The sequence below is a fragment of the Dendroctonus ponderosae genome, unplaced genomic scaffold (assembly GCF_020466585.1).
Source record: "Dendroctonus ponderosae isolate FM_Combo_2020 unplaced genomic scaffold, Dpon_F_20191213v2 Dpon_F_20191213_46, whole genome shotgun sequence".
NCBI lineage: Eukaryota > Metazoa > Arthropoda > Insecta > Coleoptera > Curculionidae > Dendroctonus > Dendroctonus ponderosae.
In genome coordinates, this window is record NW_026018674.1 from 50,139 (window position 1) to 68,017 (window position 17,879).

A 17,879-nucleotide genomic window follows, 5' to 3' on the forward strand; every position below is an offset into this window, starting at 1 on the left:
CGTGAACGCGTATATGAATTAAAATAACAATATTTTCGAAATGTTTGGCAAATATTTGCTTTAGATATACGAGTAGGTACATACATTTTTTATATCCAATATAATTTTTGAATCTGCACTAAAGTGAATATTGCTGATGAAATGTAGTGGTCTTTAACAATTTATTGAAGCAAAGTTCATAGTCCTTTTAATACAAATTTTAAAGTTAAAGCAACTCTGGACATCAGCTAATAATAATACCAGAAGAATTTAAAACTTACTTAAATTAACTTAGTTTTAATAACTACTCAACTATATTTCCACCTGCACAAAGTAAGATGGAAATCTCGCTTTGAGCTTTGGTAACTCTGAATTTAGATAGTGTATTCAGAACTAGGATGAACTGGTTGAAACTTGGCAAATTGTTTTATTAGATCAACTGTTGACTTTTAAACAGAAACTAAATATGTAATTAGTAAAACCGTTTGGACTGAACTTTAGAAAAAACTGAAAATTCGTATGCTGAGTAAACCGGTAGTTAGTTATAATTCAGGACAGCCTGTAAGAAGACGTACCAGAAAGCTCTATATATTCACTTTCTCATTCCTCTTCATTAGCAAAATAATTAAACTATATGTAAATTGCGTTCAGAAAATTGATACTGCGTAACAGTTGGCTGGCTTGTTATCCTTAGGTTAGAGCTTAAATTATTACAAGCTAAAACGCGCCCATTTGCAGTCATAAAACTTTAATATTTCGTCAAAAGCAACTGCTCCAAAATTTCGTGCCAGACTTTAGGAGCTATCTAGTTGTAAAACGTTCTCCTATTTCGAACAGAACCATTCTGATGTCTCAAGTAGCACGCTCACTCTAACAAATTTATTTTACCGTCTTGGTGTAATAACGAGTCTCGATTTCGTTTGGCTTCGTTTGTTTTTATTGCAAGTTCATAAACGAAGGTTACAGATGCACGAAACACTGAATATAATGGTTATGTGGATTTTGGAACGTTTCATAAAGTCAATTTGATCTCATAAATGGTAAGGAACCACATCCTTATTTACTTCGGTAAATGGTGGACATGTTTTGGAATGGATACTGAATGCTTGAAAGTCGATCAATATATCCAGAATTTGTAAGCTGTTTAAGAACAACTTTATTCAATCCAGTTCAAAATCCAGTCCCTGTAAATACTTCCGACCTCATCAAAAAAGTTCATAAGCTGAATTAGAAAACGTGAATTTTTTTAAAGCGCCTAAGGATGCGAGCTGTTTGAAGTGAAGACGAAGAACGAGAATAAATGCGGACGCAAACATTAACTGTGCCTGCGGACGTCAAACTATGGACCATATTTTAATATCTCTCGATAATTCGAGTTGCTCCTTTATCAATGATTAATGAATTTCCAGAGAATTAACTATTCAAATGTCTATACTGGAACAAAAGTTAGGTCCGAACTTACGAATGAATAGGGAAAGTACCGTAATAGAAGTAGCTACGTAGCTACAATCTACACACTGGTTTTATTTTAGGATTACGAAATTTATATCACACAAGCCTGGGAAAATTAATTGCTTGTTTATACTGCGAAATTAGACCAAATTCAGATATCATGTAAAATTACTAATATTCCCCATTAAAAAGTTTTCTGAACTGAAATTTTTACAATGTGACTGGGTAAAAAAAGAAAATTCATAAAATAAATGAACCTTAACCAAACTGTAAAACGCCTGCCGCTCGATTGATGTATTGTGAAAAACCAACTATAACTTATTCATGCAACCTTTTGCAATTTAAAATTGCAATCGCCGATTTTAACAGCTCATTTTAAAGCTGTTTAAAAATGCTATACACTCTATCACATTGGGATGGAAATCGGAAAAAATAGCAGTGACTAAATGTATAATTCCAGGTAAAATGGCAAAAATTAAACAACTCTAAATTATTATCGTCTTTTTAGTTTGATAATTCAATAACTGAGCGAGCGAATGTTTTGTAAGTTAATAGTATCGCACACAATTTTCAAGAATTTAATAGCTTCAAAAAGAGCCATTACAAATGGGGGCCTGCAATGCCCTTTCGAATTAAAAAGGTTTGCTGGAAAAATTTGGGTAGGTTATTTATTAGCCACATTGCATTATTTAGTAGGGTATACAGGTTATTTAGTGAGTATGTGAAGCGCAGATTTATGAATTTTCAAGAAGATTGCAACATTTTAACATTCGTACACACCAAAAGCTTCTCGGATAGAAAGTGATTCTTGTGAAAATGTATAAGAATTTTATTATTATACATTTTATATTTATATACGTATAAGTCACGAAATGTGCGATAATTTAATTTGTTACATTTTTTTTAACTGAGAAAAGCCGCGACCATCTGCTTAAGTACCCGGCTGCTTACCATTGGTTCATCAGTGTTTTTCTGGAACTGCACCAAGCGTACCCTGGTGACATTTTCCATTTCCACTTCTCCATTGGGTCCGTCCAATTCGTCTCCGCCATTAAGATAGGGTAAAAGGGGAGGTGGCGTGACGCGGATGGCATCTTCTCCATAAACTTCATGGGCGACTACGTCGTGGGCTTGCAGAAGAGCCTGGAATAGGACGAAATATTTATTAAAAATTCAATGTAAATTCGATATATGACCTAAAATGAACTAATAAACCTATGCTTATTAACAAAGTGCACCCAAAGCATCTTATATTAATGAAGTAACGACATCCATCAAATTGGAATGTGCCATTAAATATAGGGCTATTTAATCCAAAACTCCCATTTGATGTTGCTTATAGATGAATTATTTATATATTCAACCACTCTATGCTTGCACATCACGCACATGCATTAATTAAACTTTGCAACTTTTAACATAATTAGCAAATTATTAATTGCATACGTTTTGTGAAATCGAGTGATTATGACGCACCATAATTAATAACATCGTTAATCTGGCTATGTAATCTATCTTGATAAGTAAACAGAAGCAGACATATTTTACTAATTATTTCGTCTAATACCGAATGCTGCAAACGACTGTAATCTCGATTTATTGCCCGACAATTAAAATTCTGACAAAAAATGCATTTCACCACTTTGATAAAATTGTGCAATTTTAGATTAATTGATACCTACTGAATCAATTTTTAGTACATTAAATAGTAACAACTGATGTATTGAAAATACAGCAATTTAAATGCAATTGTCGGCTAAATATAGTAGTAAAAATGAAATTTAATTGTGGTATTCGATACTTTCATCGATATTTCCTATGTTTTCTGCAATGTTGAGCAACTCAAAAAACGAAACATTTCAAGAACTAAATTATTTACCAGAATTTCACTTAATTATAATTCATCTGCTAAACGTGCCAAAAATATGTAGGAAGTTACCGGCATTGTTAAACACAAAATAGTTAAAATAAGTATATTTGTTAAATCGTATTCGTTCTGCTAAGTGTAAATTTATGCTGGAATGAGTCTGTCACTCGAACTTTCAGACTACTCAAACGGCCTTAAGGATTTCGGTTCATTCATAATTTAAGGCTCGGCTCTGCCATTGTAGGGCACACAAAAGAAGCCAAACCAGACACTGAATTTTCTGTCAAAGAACGGGGTATAGAATAATGTACAAAGTTGGACCGGGATCTTAATGCAGGATTTTTCGCAACAAATTTCGAGAAATTTACGATACCAGAAAGGGATTAGGCTTCTAAGGATCAAGATATTAGTGATTTTATATTCAAATATTTAATGTTTCGTTTAATTGACACATTTAGCTTTTGAAATCCAATATCAAAACAGTTCTTATAGTTATAATTTAAATCAAAATGTGATAAATAGATTAGATACCAGATCATATACAACTGATTATTCTATTGACAAGTTGCTATTATATTTGGCAAGACAGCTTACCTTTTTTGCCAAATTACAAGAATACCTTTATTTATGTGAACGTTTTGTGAACATTGCCTCATCAAAAATTTTATATTTTAAAGATTTCCAATAAAAATCTCAAGTGTCCAAGAATTTGAATAATTACCATTTATCGCATCATTATGCAACGTCGACTAAATTTAGCTTCTTCAATTTCTGCGTGCATTTGCAAAAAAAAATAATCTGGAGTCTATTTTGCACCGAGGTACGGAAAATTACTAAAGACCCCTCTTTGTGACAGAGGTAAGGGGGCTTTCTCTTGTGTGCCTATTTTGCTAGATCATGACTTTCGGCAGGAAAATGGGAGAAATATTTCATTTTCATATGCGCAATATAATTTTCAGCAGAATTACGATAACAGTCGGAAACGATATAAAAAAATATTTTTCTTTACACTTTATTGTAATGCCATTGACGTTAATACCAATAAAACTGCTCGTCGTTGAGGGGCGATAATTGTTGCAATTACAATAAATATGATTGTCACAAATTCCAATTGAGAAAGGTTCCGATGGATTGAGTCTCATTTTCAAATCCGTCGATGTTCGGAAAACACTTAAACTAAATCAACTACAAAAAGAAGTTAAAATAGCAACACAAGTTCGTGCAATTTGGAACAAATTGTCCGGAATTGAAACAGAGCCTGGAAAAATCGGATGTTTTGTGATTTAGCCTGTGCATTTTAGCGAATGTTTTTCTCATTTTTCTAAAAGGATTATGGACGAAACAAACGACTCAATTGTCCTAAAGCTTGAACAGACATAAGCAATAATGAGCAGACTTTAGCCAAGTTGGATTTAAAATTCGGATGTAAATATTCAGCATAAATAAGAAAAGACATGAAACGTGCGAGGAAATCAAGTTTATCGCTGATTTGAAGTTGAATTTCCGAAACCATGCATCAAACCGTTTTCGTTATTTCACGATAGCAGCAATACATCAAGCCGAATGAAACGCCAAAAAAGCAGGTTTTTTTGTGCCATTTTTCTTTATTTTGCATCAAAAATGTGCGAATCACAATACACAAGGGTTGCCTCGATTTAACCTTTACCATATTTTCATGATCATTATACGTATGAAAGATTTGGTTTTCCAAACGAGGGCGTTCTTCATAACCAGACAGAATCATTTTTTGTTCATGGTTCAAATAGATCTCATTAACTTTGCGCATGATATACGTAATTTTAGGAAAAAGTGCACTCAAATTTGTTAAATTAATATGTGTGTAATTGACAAAAACAATTAGTTGTTAAAATCTGGTGCGACCCTCAAATGTTGCCACAAAATTCATGTTACATAAATTGTTATTATCTCTTGTGCAAGCAAAAAATTTGCATTCGATTACCATAACAAAGCGAGATTGGGAGTCGCCATATTAATAAAGTCTGGTTTTTGTGTTTTGTCCACTAGTGTAAATTACCTTTGTCATTTACATTATTTAAACTTTATCAGCGGGTGTAAAATTGTCACCTTTAGTAAGAAATTTGATGGAAATGACTTCAGGTTACATACAAGCATCCTAACTGAAACGAAATAATGAGTTTGTTTTCCAATTTAATTGTACACATGTTAATGTTCCTTCTGTTAAAGTCCCTTAAGTGATTGAATTCTCGCGAAAACGGGTCTTCAAAGTCCAGCAAGCAAAAGCACATTGAATCGAAAGCGGTTAATAGCAATTTAGATGCCACCAATGGCTTCAAATAAAACCTCTGAAATCCCAAACAAAATTCAAAGCTTTTTCCTGATTTTTCCATGAGCTGTTCTAAGTCCGCTGTTTATTCGGTTAGATCCGCCACTGATACCAAATCGCCATCTCATTCATTGTATTATTTGTGCTATTTGGAGTCTGCCACAATTCAGAATCAACAAACTAAACCGAAAGGAAATTCACAATAGCAGAAAAGACAGACTCGCTCTAAATTCCACATCTGAAATGTTGGTTTAACCATAATGTCTTGGACAATCTATACAAAGAACGACAATCGACGAAAGGGTAAGAAAAGCAACATTGCACCGCAGCTCAATTGAATTCAAAAATTCAAGTTGCATCTGAAAAAAGATACGATTTATCACACATCGTTAGGAATAACTAATTATTATGTGCATAGTAAGCAGTTACGTTAGCTCTGAGATTAGGTTCTAAGATTAGAAAGTTCCAGCTTGAGTTGATCGAAGAGAGGAATAATACTTATTACCGATTTATGTTAAGCGTTGTAATGAAATTGAAAAATGTTTAATTTACCCAGTATAAACTTCCACGTAGGTTTTTCTTTTTGAAATTTTGTACTTTATTTCTTCAAATTCCAGATAGAAAAAGTTAATTTTTCGGAAAGCAATGCATTTACGTAAACTGCGACAAATTTATCAAAGCGTTTTTATCAAAGTTTAAATATTCGCGGTATAAAAAGTCCCCAGGGAAAAGCTCGTTACACACCGGCCATTTATGCAAAGTACAGGCTTCTGATAAGTGCACAGCAAGCAACATTTTCTAGACAAACCAAAGTTAAATAGTTCATTACTTAATTTTCCATACAACATATAATATGCCGAGTAGAGTTCTCGTGCCACCGACAACGAAAATTATTCAGTTCAAATATATTATTTTTTGTTAATCTTTAACAGCTCGTTTTCCGAGGTTTTATGCAGGAAATTCATGAACAATTGCCATCCAACAATCGAAAAATCAGGAATCATTTTTGTGCATTCAGTGCTTATCAAATGTGTTCAATCCAGATAATTAAAAAAAAAACGCGACGGTGTTGGAGACATTTCAATTTAAAATAATAATTCACCCTGCTATGATCGACATTGTTATTGGCGCATTTTGCATAATTTTAATTAAAACCGTGCAAATTAAATTTGATATCTTGATGATGTTGGACTTGTGGAATTAAACAGAGCATAAAGCGGTAGGAAAGTACTCTATTTAGTTTTCGACATCATTCCAAATTTTAAATGCATTGTCGGGATAGTGGTATTAAAATTAACACTGGTCCACAGTAAATAAAAGTACCATCTAACACGTAGTTTATTTCTGTTAGAACCGTTGCAATATCAGCCAAAATTCGTATAAATAAGGGTTGTTATTGAACTATATGCATTGAAGTACGCTACTATCATCATGAGGTAAATCCTACCCATTTCATTAAGTAGATTGGACATTATGTACATCTACCAGTAGTAATTTTTCACACATAATGTTCCACTGTCACGTTTAAACCCACAAACACAGTTTAGTAATTTGTGTAATGCTGAACAGTGGTTTTGTTTTGGGGAAATTCCAACCGGAGTTACCGTGTAAACTGAAAAATCTGTTTTATTTATTTTGCAGCTTTTCTAATACTGCTGAATTAAACTATATTTTTATATAATTAAAAACAATGTTCCTGCCAATAATTTAAGCAGTCGTCTATGTTCAATTATGCAAACGTCGATTTAATTGGATTGCGGTTTATACAATATTACATAATAAAACTTGGCAAAATGTGCAGTTTCAGTTCGAAATGTAGGTCTTTGTGAAATTGTTTATAAATTTGCGATACATCCGCTGTCATCGAGAGGCTGTAAATGTACAAGCCTGAATGTATGGGCTTCGATTAACTAAAGGGATTTTTTCGCATAAATATTTTCCGATTTGCATCGGTTTTTTACATTGCCGTTCATAAAAAATCTAGACAAAACCGGTAAAAAGTAATGAAATTGTTCGGAAATTCATACTGTTTTGAATCGTATTGATAATATTTTGAAAGCCCTTTCAAATTCAGCAGCAAAATGGTGTAAGTGCGTTTGTCAAAATTAGCAAATTTATAACAAATATACTTATATTTCGCGTTACAGTGGCGAAATGCTTTTGAACCTTTTACTATAAATAATAACAGCTATTAGTTGTAAGATTATTCACTTAGCTAAAACTTAATATGTGTTATAAAAAGGGCACTTGAACCCCTCTTAATTATAGTGACAACCAAATTACTAGCTTGGTGAAGTCAGCAAACGTACTTACCTAATTCTAATGAAAAGCCAATAGACCTTTTATTAACTAAGAAAAAATTTAGATGTTTGTCGATTATAGATATTACAAATTCACAACAATATCTGAAAAACATAAAAGCTGCAAGGAAAGCTTTTGAGACTTATTAGAACCTTATAACAATGGACCTCTTTGTAATATCAAAGATGAATAGTCAGCACATCGGCAGTTTTTGTTGATTCACCGCATAGAAATCCCTTTAGGGCATATTTTTATGACGTACTTTTCGCCTCAAAACAAGATACGTGTTTTTTATTCAAAATGACAAATGGATGGAATTTCGCATTATAATCTATTATGACACTGAAAGATGTTGCAGTCCAAAGAAAGGACAATAATCTGCTGAATCCGGATATTCATATTAGACATTTAGGAGGAAACTGATATTAACGAGCAGTCACTTAACCTACCTTAAATTTGAATTTAAGTATGAAAAATGGTTAGCTCTGTCTCTGCAACACCAATGAGACTGAAAAATGTGTGCAGCCGAGAAGAAATGGTACATAATATGTAGTAAAATTATTATGTTAACGGAACTGATGAGCAAGTTATTCCAAATATTCGACCTATTTAATATCACGTACCAAAAGCTACAAAGTACAAATTTACATCTGCAAACTTCCGCGTAACTAGTTGGGGCATTGCAGCAAGAGCAATATGAATAAGTCCTGAGGATATCGCGGAACATACATTTACTATGATTTTATCCAATAATCGATGAGATTAAGGTTTCCCTTCTGCTATCCAAAATACTTTAGAAAACTTTGTCGGGCTTCTTCATGAACAAATAATTAAAGAAAATTTAAACCAATATTAGTTGTTTAACTTTCTAGGAAAGGCAAAAGTTAATATTTTCTCATCCTGTTCTCTTTTGAAACGTTATTTAAATTTACTGTTTCCGTAGCTAACAAGCTAAAATTTTCCCGACAAATTCATATGCTTTAACTACGATCTAAATAAATTCACCTGCATATGTACACGGAAAATCAACTATTTTCTTTACTTCGGTAATGTTAAAATAAATATATAAATGTCTTCTAAATGTTCTACATTGCTGAATTTTATTAAATCGTAAATTTCAATGTTACACCACTACATCATAGCAGATATGCCCAATAAAAAAGGTTTGGTTTGTTGAGGGCCGTTAAGATAAAGTATTATCCGGACTGAATGTCGTTTTTAAACATACATAACCTCCGGCAAAAGCCGCTGAAATTCTAGAAATATATTGGCCTTACATCATTGAGCTTTGATGGCCCAGTTTGGATTAGAAATATATGGCTTTCCATGTATCGTAGAATAGATCTATGCCTTTTCCCTTGCAACACAAAGTAAGTGTGTACTTCTGATTAAATCCGCCACTTTTCAGTCAATATTGATTCAGAATACCTATCGGCACTCGAGTTTCGACTTTCAAAAGAGCTTATTTACTCTTGCAATAAGCTGGTAGACTCTTCTATTGCCCGAAGCTTTAAACAAAATTTATATCTCAGAGATATACATACAACACATGAATATATCATGACATTTTCTATTTTCAATATCCAAATCGTTCACTTCCCGACAATATTTGTCATTCTTACAGTCAGAATAACAAAACGTTCACCGAAAATATTCGCCCTCGCGTCGAAGTTCTGGTAAAAAATAGTTCTTTTTCAATGGCACTTCCGTAAATAATAAGAACGAGACAGATACATATCCCGTAAAATATGGCTGGTCTAAAAATTGGGGAAAAACATATTTGTAATACTGTCGGGTGCGGAATGGGCTTTACATAATGTAAAAGTTGCTCTTCGCTAGAGTTTTCAGCACGCCAAAGTTAAATTGTGCCAGCCTAGTTTATACGTATGAGTTCAAATGTTAAATACGTGTAAGCTGCAGTCGGAAAAACAACAAAAAATAATTAAAAAGTGTTCAGCTGAAAGTGGAATGGGGTTTTCACTTTTTACTCTTTCAATGTAACCAAGTAATAAATAGTTCACTATTTCCTTACACATTATTTTTCATTAGTTCCTACTTTTCCATAGTGAACTGATCTAGGCAGATGAAGGTACAGCTATACAGAATCATACATTCATTAATTGGTCTCTCTTCAAAGTGAATCAATTAATTCATATAAGTTCGTCAGAAAATTTCACATATTATTTTTACATTTACATTTTTTTCAGAAATAAAAATGAAATTTCAGAGTTTAAAATATTAGAGCGTTTATTTTAGAACATCATTCTTAACCTGAATTAAATATGCAAATTGTTTTGAGTAACTTTTCTTTTACGATCGTCAACTTTTCAAGCAGCAGGATATTCTTCTTTTATGCCAAAAATGGTGCAATATAACCAAATATACTGGCCACAAATAATAGTTTTATATAATTACTGCAAGTAAAATTGTGTTCCTAGAAACAATAGCAAAGCTTGTAGCTTTAGCTGGAGTAAGTCGAAGTAAGTCAGCATTCTCACAGTAGATTTGATTAATAGACTTTACATTTTCCTGTGAGTATTGAATCGATTAGATACTCTGGATGGATAAGTTTAGTGCTCTCATAAGCTGTGGTCTGTTGTGAAAATATTTGACTATGTTTTTGAGTGCCAACTAAGAATTCTGTTCTAGTCATTATTGCGACTAAATCTTCCATATATTGCCAAATCTTTGGACCATTAAAAACATCGGCCCTAACATTTTCAAACGACAGTCGAGGGAATTCGGAAATAAGATACCTACTTGAAACATTCCATTGACAAAGCATTCAGAAAAATCGAACTTAGCCGAGATTGTTCCCCAGTGTCATATAAAAATAATTGAATATTTCTAAACTACTCATCATTGTTGCAAATGTAGATGGTTTTAAAATAATAAATAACAGAACAACGCAATTTAAACGGGTTCATAAAGTTTCCCATCTTGAACAACACTGAAATCACTAGGTGGGGGTGAAATAATTTAAAAAGTCTTGAAACTTCTAGAATTGTTAACATTGCTGTCGAACGAGCTTACCAACAAATAATGCATGGGGCTATTTTTGCATCCATATCGAAATTAAATGGGGTTAACCCAGTTTTGAACTTTTCGGCAGGCACGAGTGTCGAACGTCGTTCGACTTTTATTTTATTTCATCGGGAAGTTTTGATATAGGGGCCAGTAGCTAATAATCTGTATTGAAGTCGGGTGGCAAACTTTAAAAATCTCTCAGCTGTTTTCAAAACTTTTTCTCGTTGTCAATTCGAAGTAACTTCATTATCTGTGCATTTTGTAGCGCAATCTGTATAAAGTCTCCTAAGTAGTATGTACCGTCTACAAAGAATTAACAATACATTTAAAGAATAAATTTGGAAACTTTAATTTGGAAGACTTCCTGAAATTAAAGCTCAGAGTTCCGATTCATTATGAAAATGAAAACAGCTATAGAAAAACGGAAAATAATAGTTAATTTCTAGATATCTTTCTATAAAGAACAAAAGGGGACTTCTAAACTGTCTTCAGCAAAGCGACCTTTTGACATAAAAATAATAAAAGCTTGACTATGTTTTAAGCTTCATCACTAAGTTTTAAGTTTCCCGTATTGATTTCCAATGCAATTTTTTTATGATATTGTGCAAATCATAAAACTTGACTAATTGATATTGACTATATCCAATAAAATTCATACATTAATATGCATAATTAGCACTAAATGCCATTGATTAACGAACCAATCAATCCTCCGGTATACGAAATTCGTAATTAGTTTACGGCAGTTTAGGATTAATTCCTACATTAATTATTTTATATTTTATTACGGTTGCTTTATTATAGTTTATGCATGGAAATCAGAAATATAACACTGTAGCTACCAGAGCACTTTATTTCACAAGAAGAAACTAATTTACGACTACAATTCAGGAAAAGATTCTGCTATGTAAAATCAGTGCTGTTTTCCATTAGCTTGACCCACACAAATCATGCATTCTAATTGATATTTTCGCAACGTTTTCCAGACAAGTAGGAAATCGGCTAAAATTATGAATTATGGAGAATCTAAAACTTTATTCGGCCAAGAACAATTCAGTTTCAGCTTGAGATAAATCATATGAACGGCTGGCGGCTTTAAAGCATGAAAATTAAAGCACTGAAATCAAAAGAACAGTATTTCGCAGGTTTTATTAAACGTATTTCATTCGATACCTGGAGGCGATGCTGCAGACTTAATGCTAAAATTTTGCGTGTATATAATATGGAAGTAACTTCCCAGCGTATTTAAATAAAGGTATGTAAGACAAGCATTATTACCTACTCCCTTTATCAGACTTTTCCAGGCTTCATCATTTAAGAAAAGTAATAAGCCTCTGGAATAGTTTTTTTTATGAAACAACCAATCAGAATAAAAATGTACTGTAAACATTACAGCCACTATGTATGGTATGTGTATATTTAGCTATTATTCCCGTAGTGAAACGATCAAACACAATCGACAACATATTTGAATAATTCGAAAATTGATTGCAAAAATCATTACATACCATGTAGACAATTCGGGAATTGCTCGTTATTTTAATTATGGCGTTGAGCCCATTTGGCAGATTAAAATCGAAAAGCGATCAACATAATTAATGGAAAGTACTCTTCATGATTGTAAGAGCTTGACAGTCATTTTGCTGTAAACGTTGACATTTAGAGGGGATCCTTCCATTTCCAGTAAAATATAAGGCACTTAAATAAATTTAGTATCGAGAGCATTTCAAACAGTATGAGTGATATGTGTATTAATCTAGAAATGCCTCGAAGTCGCAGAAATCGAAGTAGGAAATGAGAGCCTCAGCAATTCAGTTAACTGAACATATTAATTTTGATTTGCATCTATTTGGCAAATATTCTACGATTTAGTTCAATATTTGTAACTAATTAATAACAGTTTAAAGAAAATAAGCAAAAAAGCTTCATCGGACTGTTATTATAAGCACACTAGAGAGTTTCAAATGTTTAATTTATGGAGAAAAAACAAAGCCCCTGTTTGCTGTGTCGTAAGCGTTTTAAATGTGAGGCCTGTATCAACATTATTCTTAGACATATAGCACATCCCCAAATTTGGAGGAAAAAGTAATTTCCTGCCTTGGGGCATACATCTTCTCTGTTATTTGTGACGGCGGTTTCCATTTTAAGTCTCTCGAAGTAAAGTGAAGGGCAATTTATTCCATTAAAAGTTGAATAACAAGTAATGGAGTTGAACGAAATATAGATATTTGCCAATATTGCTTTACATCTTCTAGGTCCATGTATCGAAGTATGGAACATTATTTTAGAAGAAAAATATTTCCGGTGCTCTTCAAAATCAGCCCGTTTAACTTGAAGTAGAATAAACTAAAATATTGGTAGGTTTTGCTAAGCAAAATTACAAACTCCTGCAAGGTTTTATTCGCCATTATTTGACCATTCGGAGACATAAAAGCCAATTTACTTTGCCCTGACCAACCTAGCTTGAGAAAGTCATGAAGTATTTGCACCATTTGTAGACTCCCTCAACTCTATTGTTCAGTGACTTCAGAAGTTTCAAGGTGGAAAAAGCTTCATTTGTAAAGTTGCTTGCTGGTCGTTTGTTCAAGTGCCTTTTCTAGCGCGGGTGTTGCGGCACAGTTTACTGGTACATTATTAAACTTTTAACGCAAAAAACGGATAAAGCAAAACTAACCCATACCAGACAATAATCAATCTTGATTAATTGAAGCTCTTCCTTTTGCCTCTAATGGATTCAATATTTTTAACAACCCTCAGTGTCTCAAAACGAGATTCATATATTTTCGTAAAAGATAAATTTCCACAAAAAAATGCCTGATTCTACAGTTCGGGGAGATTTACATTTCATATCCATTGCATCAACCTTATCCGGCGGATAATGTATTTTTGTGCATTCTAAAAGCAAAGACGTTATTCAGTCTTAAATGAGCCTCTAGTTGGTGAGTAAGTGGTTAACTTGACTCCTTATTTCGTTTCTTTTGAATTATTATCAATTCTACTAAATTTTCGCTCACTTCATACACATTTTTTTTTTGGAAAAACAACCTCAATATTAGCTCGAGGCCTTTATTAATCTGTTGTTTTCAACGTTTACATAAAATAAGCTTAGTCATTAGCAGACCAAATTGCTATTTATTGTCTGTCGTGATATATTTTCACATTATCTGAACACACTGTTATCTCTCTGCCCCTAAAAGCCTAGCTCGGATTTTTCTAAGGAAGCACAATTATAAACTATGAGCCCATTACTCTCAAACAATATACACGTATAAAGTAGATCGTATAATATAAATAGACCCAACAAAGGGCTAGAATGCCGCACATTTTTAAGCCACTCCTGCGTTCAAAAGAAAAGTTATTTAGATTTACACACGTCTAAGAAAAAGTTCACCGTTTGAAACCAGCTTTCGGGTCCTTTTTGCCAAACGGAAGTGGATAAATTCTGATTTATGCAGTTTGGTTTCTGTTTAAAGCCTCATCAAACCCCTTTCGTTGGGGGTTCAAAACGCCAAACCGAATAGCCCGAAACGGTTTTTTAATTTTTCAGAATTAATCAGAATTTATCCAGTTCCAAAATTGGTCCAAATCCATCCGTGTAACTAAAACTAAAGAATTTATTTCAACAAAAAACTGATTTTAAATCAAATAATACTTAATTTTAAGCAGCAAATACCTCATGGGTAAATTTCATTACATCTGAGCAATAACAAATTAAAGCAAAGTCACCTATAAATTCAACTAACAATCTATAAACCAAAAAGACAAAGAATAATATTGTTTCCTAAACTTGTTGCAAACGGCCATAATTCCTTAACTTGTTGCTAACATTGTTTTTCATTCTATATTTGTCTGATTTCCAATGGGAAACGATTGAGAAATGTTCAATTTTTGCGAATGATTGAGCCTCCAATCTCACTAGTTGGGGGTGTTAGCAAATACAAAATGTATTTTTGCCATCATGACCTTAAATGAGACTGAAATCACTTTGGGGTTTATTTTTATTAATCAAACATAAGACCTTCAATACAAAAAAATTGGTGAGGGTCAATATAATTTGGTTCATAGAGAGCGACTGGACGGCGTTGATTTGAAGCATATGATTGATCAATTATCCGAATAAACAGAATATATAAAGATGCTGATGAGAGCAAGTTATCCAAAAAGGTAATTTACAACATTCAACAATGGTGAGTCAATGAGTCAATACTAAAATGCGAAATCATAAAATGGTAGAAGTCATCGAGATTGTGCGAAAAAAGGAATACATTGTTATGGTAAATGAAGCACTTAAATACATCATTCATGTAGCTGAATTACTTGTTTAGGTCAAAAATTACGAGTTATTTTTATTTAAAATCCCGAAATTTTACGTTTCAATGTAACACCATTCGAACAAAACTGGTAAAATCCGTGTTGCGATTTCAGATAGATATTAGCTAAAACAATAGAACTAAGATACCGGAAAAGCTTAATAAAGTACTTACGTAGCACAGCATCACTGAAGAATTCCATTAGATGCACTTATGTACTTTGTGTTATGTGAGTCTGATTTACTGAAATTGTCTAAGTACTACACGGTCACTTCGAGACACTATCGATTGATACAATTGTTCTTTGCCCAGATCATAATATGAGCTATAATTATCGGAGTGACTATATCTGAAATAGTTAAAATACTTAATGTTTTTCAATTTTCTGCCATTTTCTCTTCAATTTTATCAGGGACATTTTCAATGGTTTTTCATTAACATAAATATTCTTAGGATTTATAACCGTAATGTTTCTAAATGTAATACGATGATATTACCAAGCATAGTGGCTTGCGTTTGCTTTTAAAAAATTTAATTGCATGGAGAAATATTCGAGTATAGAGGACGGGAGCCAATTAGCAGGGAACAACCCAGCTCCGATTGAAACTGAAATGCCTGTAAATGTACCCAATAAAACATGTACCTAGTATTATAGAACATACATTTCGAAAGCATCAAAATAATTGGGCCCAAATTAATTTAGCAACCTTAAGTATGTTGTTTGGAAATACTCTATTAAGAGGAAAAGCATCGTTTCTGCAAATATAAATTGCTTATGGTGGAAATTTGAACTAAAAATCAGCCAAATAATTACACAGCATGCTGGAATTTTAAACACAAGTCGTATAGTAGTAGGATACCCGCTAAGTGATAGTATTGTCAATACGTTTTGATACAGAATTCGTTCTTTCTTCAGAAGTAAGAGAACCAATTACCAAAATGAAATATTAATTCGATATTTTAAATTAAAACTAAAAACTTAAATAGAAAATCGATATACTAACTTGTTCTCAAATTTTACAACTTTCGTCTAACTTAACCGATACTTGTGACTCTTAAGGTTTCGAAGTATATTAAGCATTATACAATATACTTTATTTTGAGTACACACCTCGAATACAATCTTTACTTTATTGCGAAAAGCGATCGTTTTGTTGGCTGCACCATATAATAGAAAGCTAAAAATCTATTCTCATTAAACTAGTAGGTTTATGCGAATTTTCATTAAGAACATAACCATACAGATAAGATCGAGATGCGCCGACAGATATAAATGGTAAGCTATAGTTTTGCCAAAGAGACAGCTTAACCACTTGTCAAGAAGAATCGAAAGCTACAGCTCCCGAGTGGCTGAAGTTGTATTTTCTACTATTCGTGAAGTGTAACACGCTCTACAACTAAAGGAAAATCTCTAGAGAAATTTTTCATTTATTTTACGAAAGGAACGCATGTTAGGGCACACATATCATTCCGAATATTCGTTATCATTGTAGATTGCAATCCGAGTCTTGAGCTTTCAATTAGAGATGTGTTGATATTGAAATTCAATGTTGAAAAAGCCAAATGACTCTAAAAAATACAAGTTAATAGAAAAACAAAGTAACGACCATTCTAAGCCATCATAAAACATTTATGTTTACCAATCCCTATCGAAAAACAAAAATAAAGCGAAGAAGGTGCCAAAGGTTTTTACTAAACCATAAATAACTCCAGCTCAAATGATTACTTTATTCCTGTTTAGAGCATCTTTATTGGTTATAAAATATGGGGCAGAAAGAATCAGCAGTATATTGAAAATGTCCGTTCCAAGGAAATTAAAGAAAATTGTAATTGTAAAAAATTAAATTGTAAAAAGGAATCTATGGTCGGTTTCCAATTTTAGCTTTGGTAATTATGCACTCAAACTGGAGCGATCGTGTTCTATCGCTTTATAATTTGATTTTGCAATAACGCAAATAAAAAATGGATTCCATTGCCCGTATGAATTGTTGATATTCTATTGCCGCATTATTTATTATCATTATTATTATTAATACCTAACATTTATTTTCACTAGTAGCACGTTCATACTTTTTGATCTAACACTTAGCTTGGTTTTTTTAATCCTTTTTTAGCTTAGATTATTTTTTTACTGAAAAGGCATTGCGTTTTCATACAAGAGCCAAGTAGAACTCAGGTTATTCTCAATTCGACAGCAACTACCAACAAACTAAGATAAATACGCGATTACCGTTCACAAAAAAATAGCCATCTATTCAACTTTAGAAAATATCAGAAAAGAGGTTTACCTTTTAAATTCTGAGCTTTAGCTCGTTATGATACATCGGGTTTCTGGGACATGTAATGCAGTATGCGGAAAGTTGTATATTATGTCGACATCTACGGTCATAAATTGGGAAAATGTACTTCATTTTTCTATGTCAAATTTATAGTTTAGAAATTTCAAATATATTAGCATTTGATGTGCTTGCTTGGTCAGATTTTCCATGAGATAGGTATATGAGCTAAGCATGAACGAACTATCGAAATACATTTGTAAAATGGCAGAAATTCAGGATTAAAGAGTTTTTAATCACATCATTGAATTGAGATATTAATATGATGCAGCAAAGCATTTACTTATATAGATTTTGGTGAC

At 32.7% G+C, this 17,879-nt stretch overlaps 1 protein-coding gene across 3 annotated transcripts in view; it reads right to left on the reverse strand.

The window, feature by feature from the left end:
* The window catches only part of LOC109546178 (peripheral plasma membrane protein CASK), a 30,505-nt gene extending 14,934 nt beyond the window's left edge, over positions 1-15,571 (reverse strand). Inside the window, exons 1-2 of one of the 3 annotated variants that reach the window (XM_048666283.1) lie at positions 15,416-15,571; positions 2,383-2,574 (exon numbers count right to left, since the gene is read on the reverse strand). In XM_048666283.1, coding sequence (XP_048522240.1) covers positions 2,383-2,574; positions 15,416-15,427 — 204 coding nt within the window. In that variant the 5' untranslated portion in view covers positions 15,428-15,571. The remainder of the gene's footprint in view (positions 1-2,382; positions 2,575-15,415) is intronic. The other 2 variants (XM_048666282.1, XM_048666284.1) reach the window with 2 other exon arrangements.
* Positions 15,572-17,879: the final 2,308 nt, after the last annotated feature.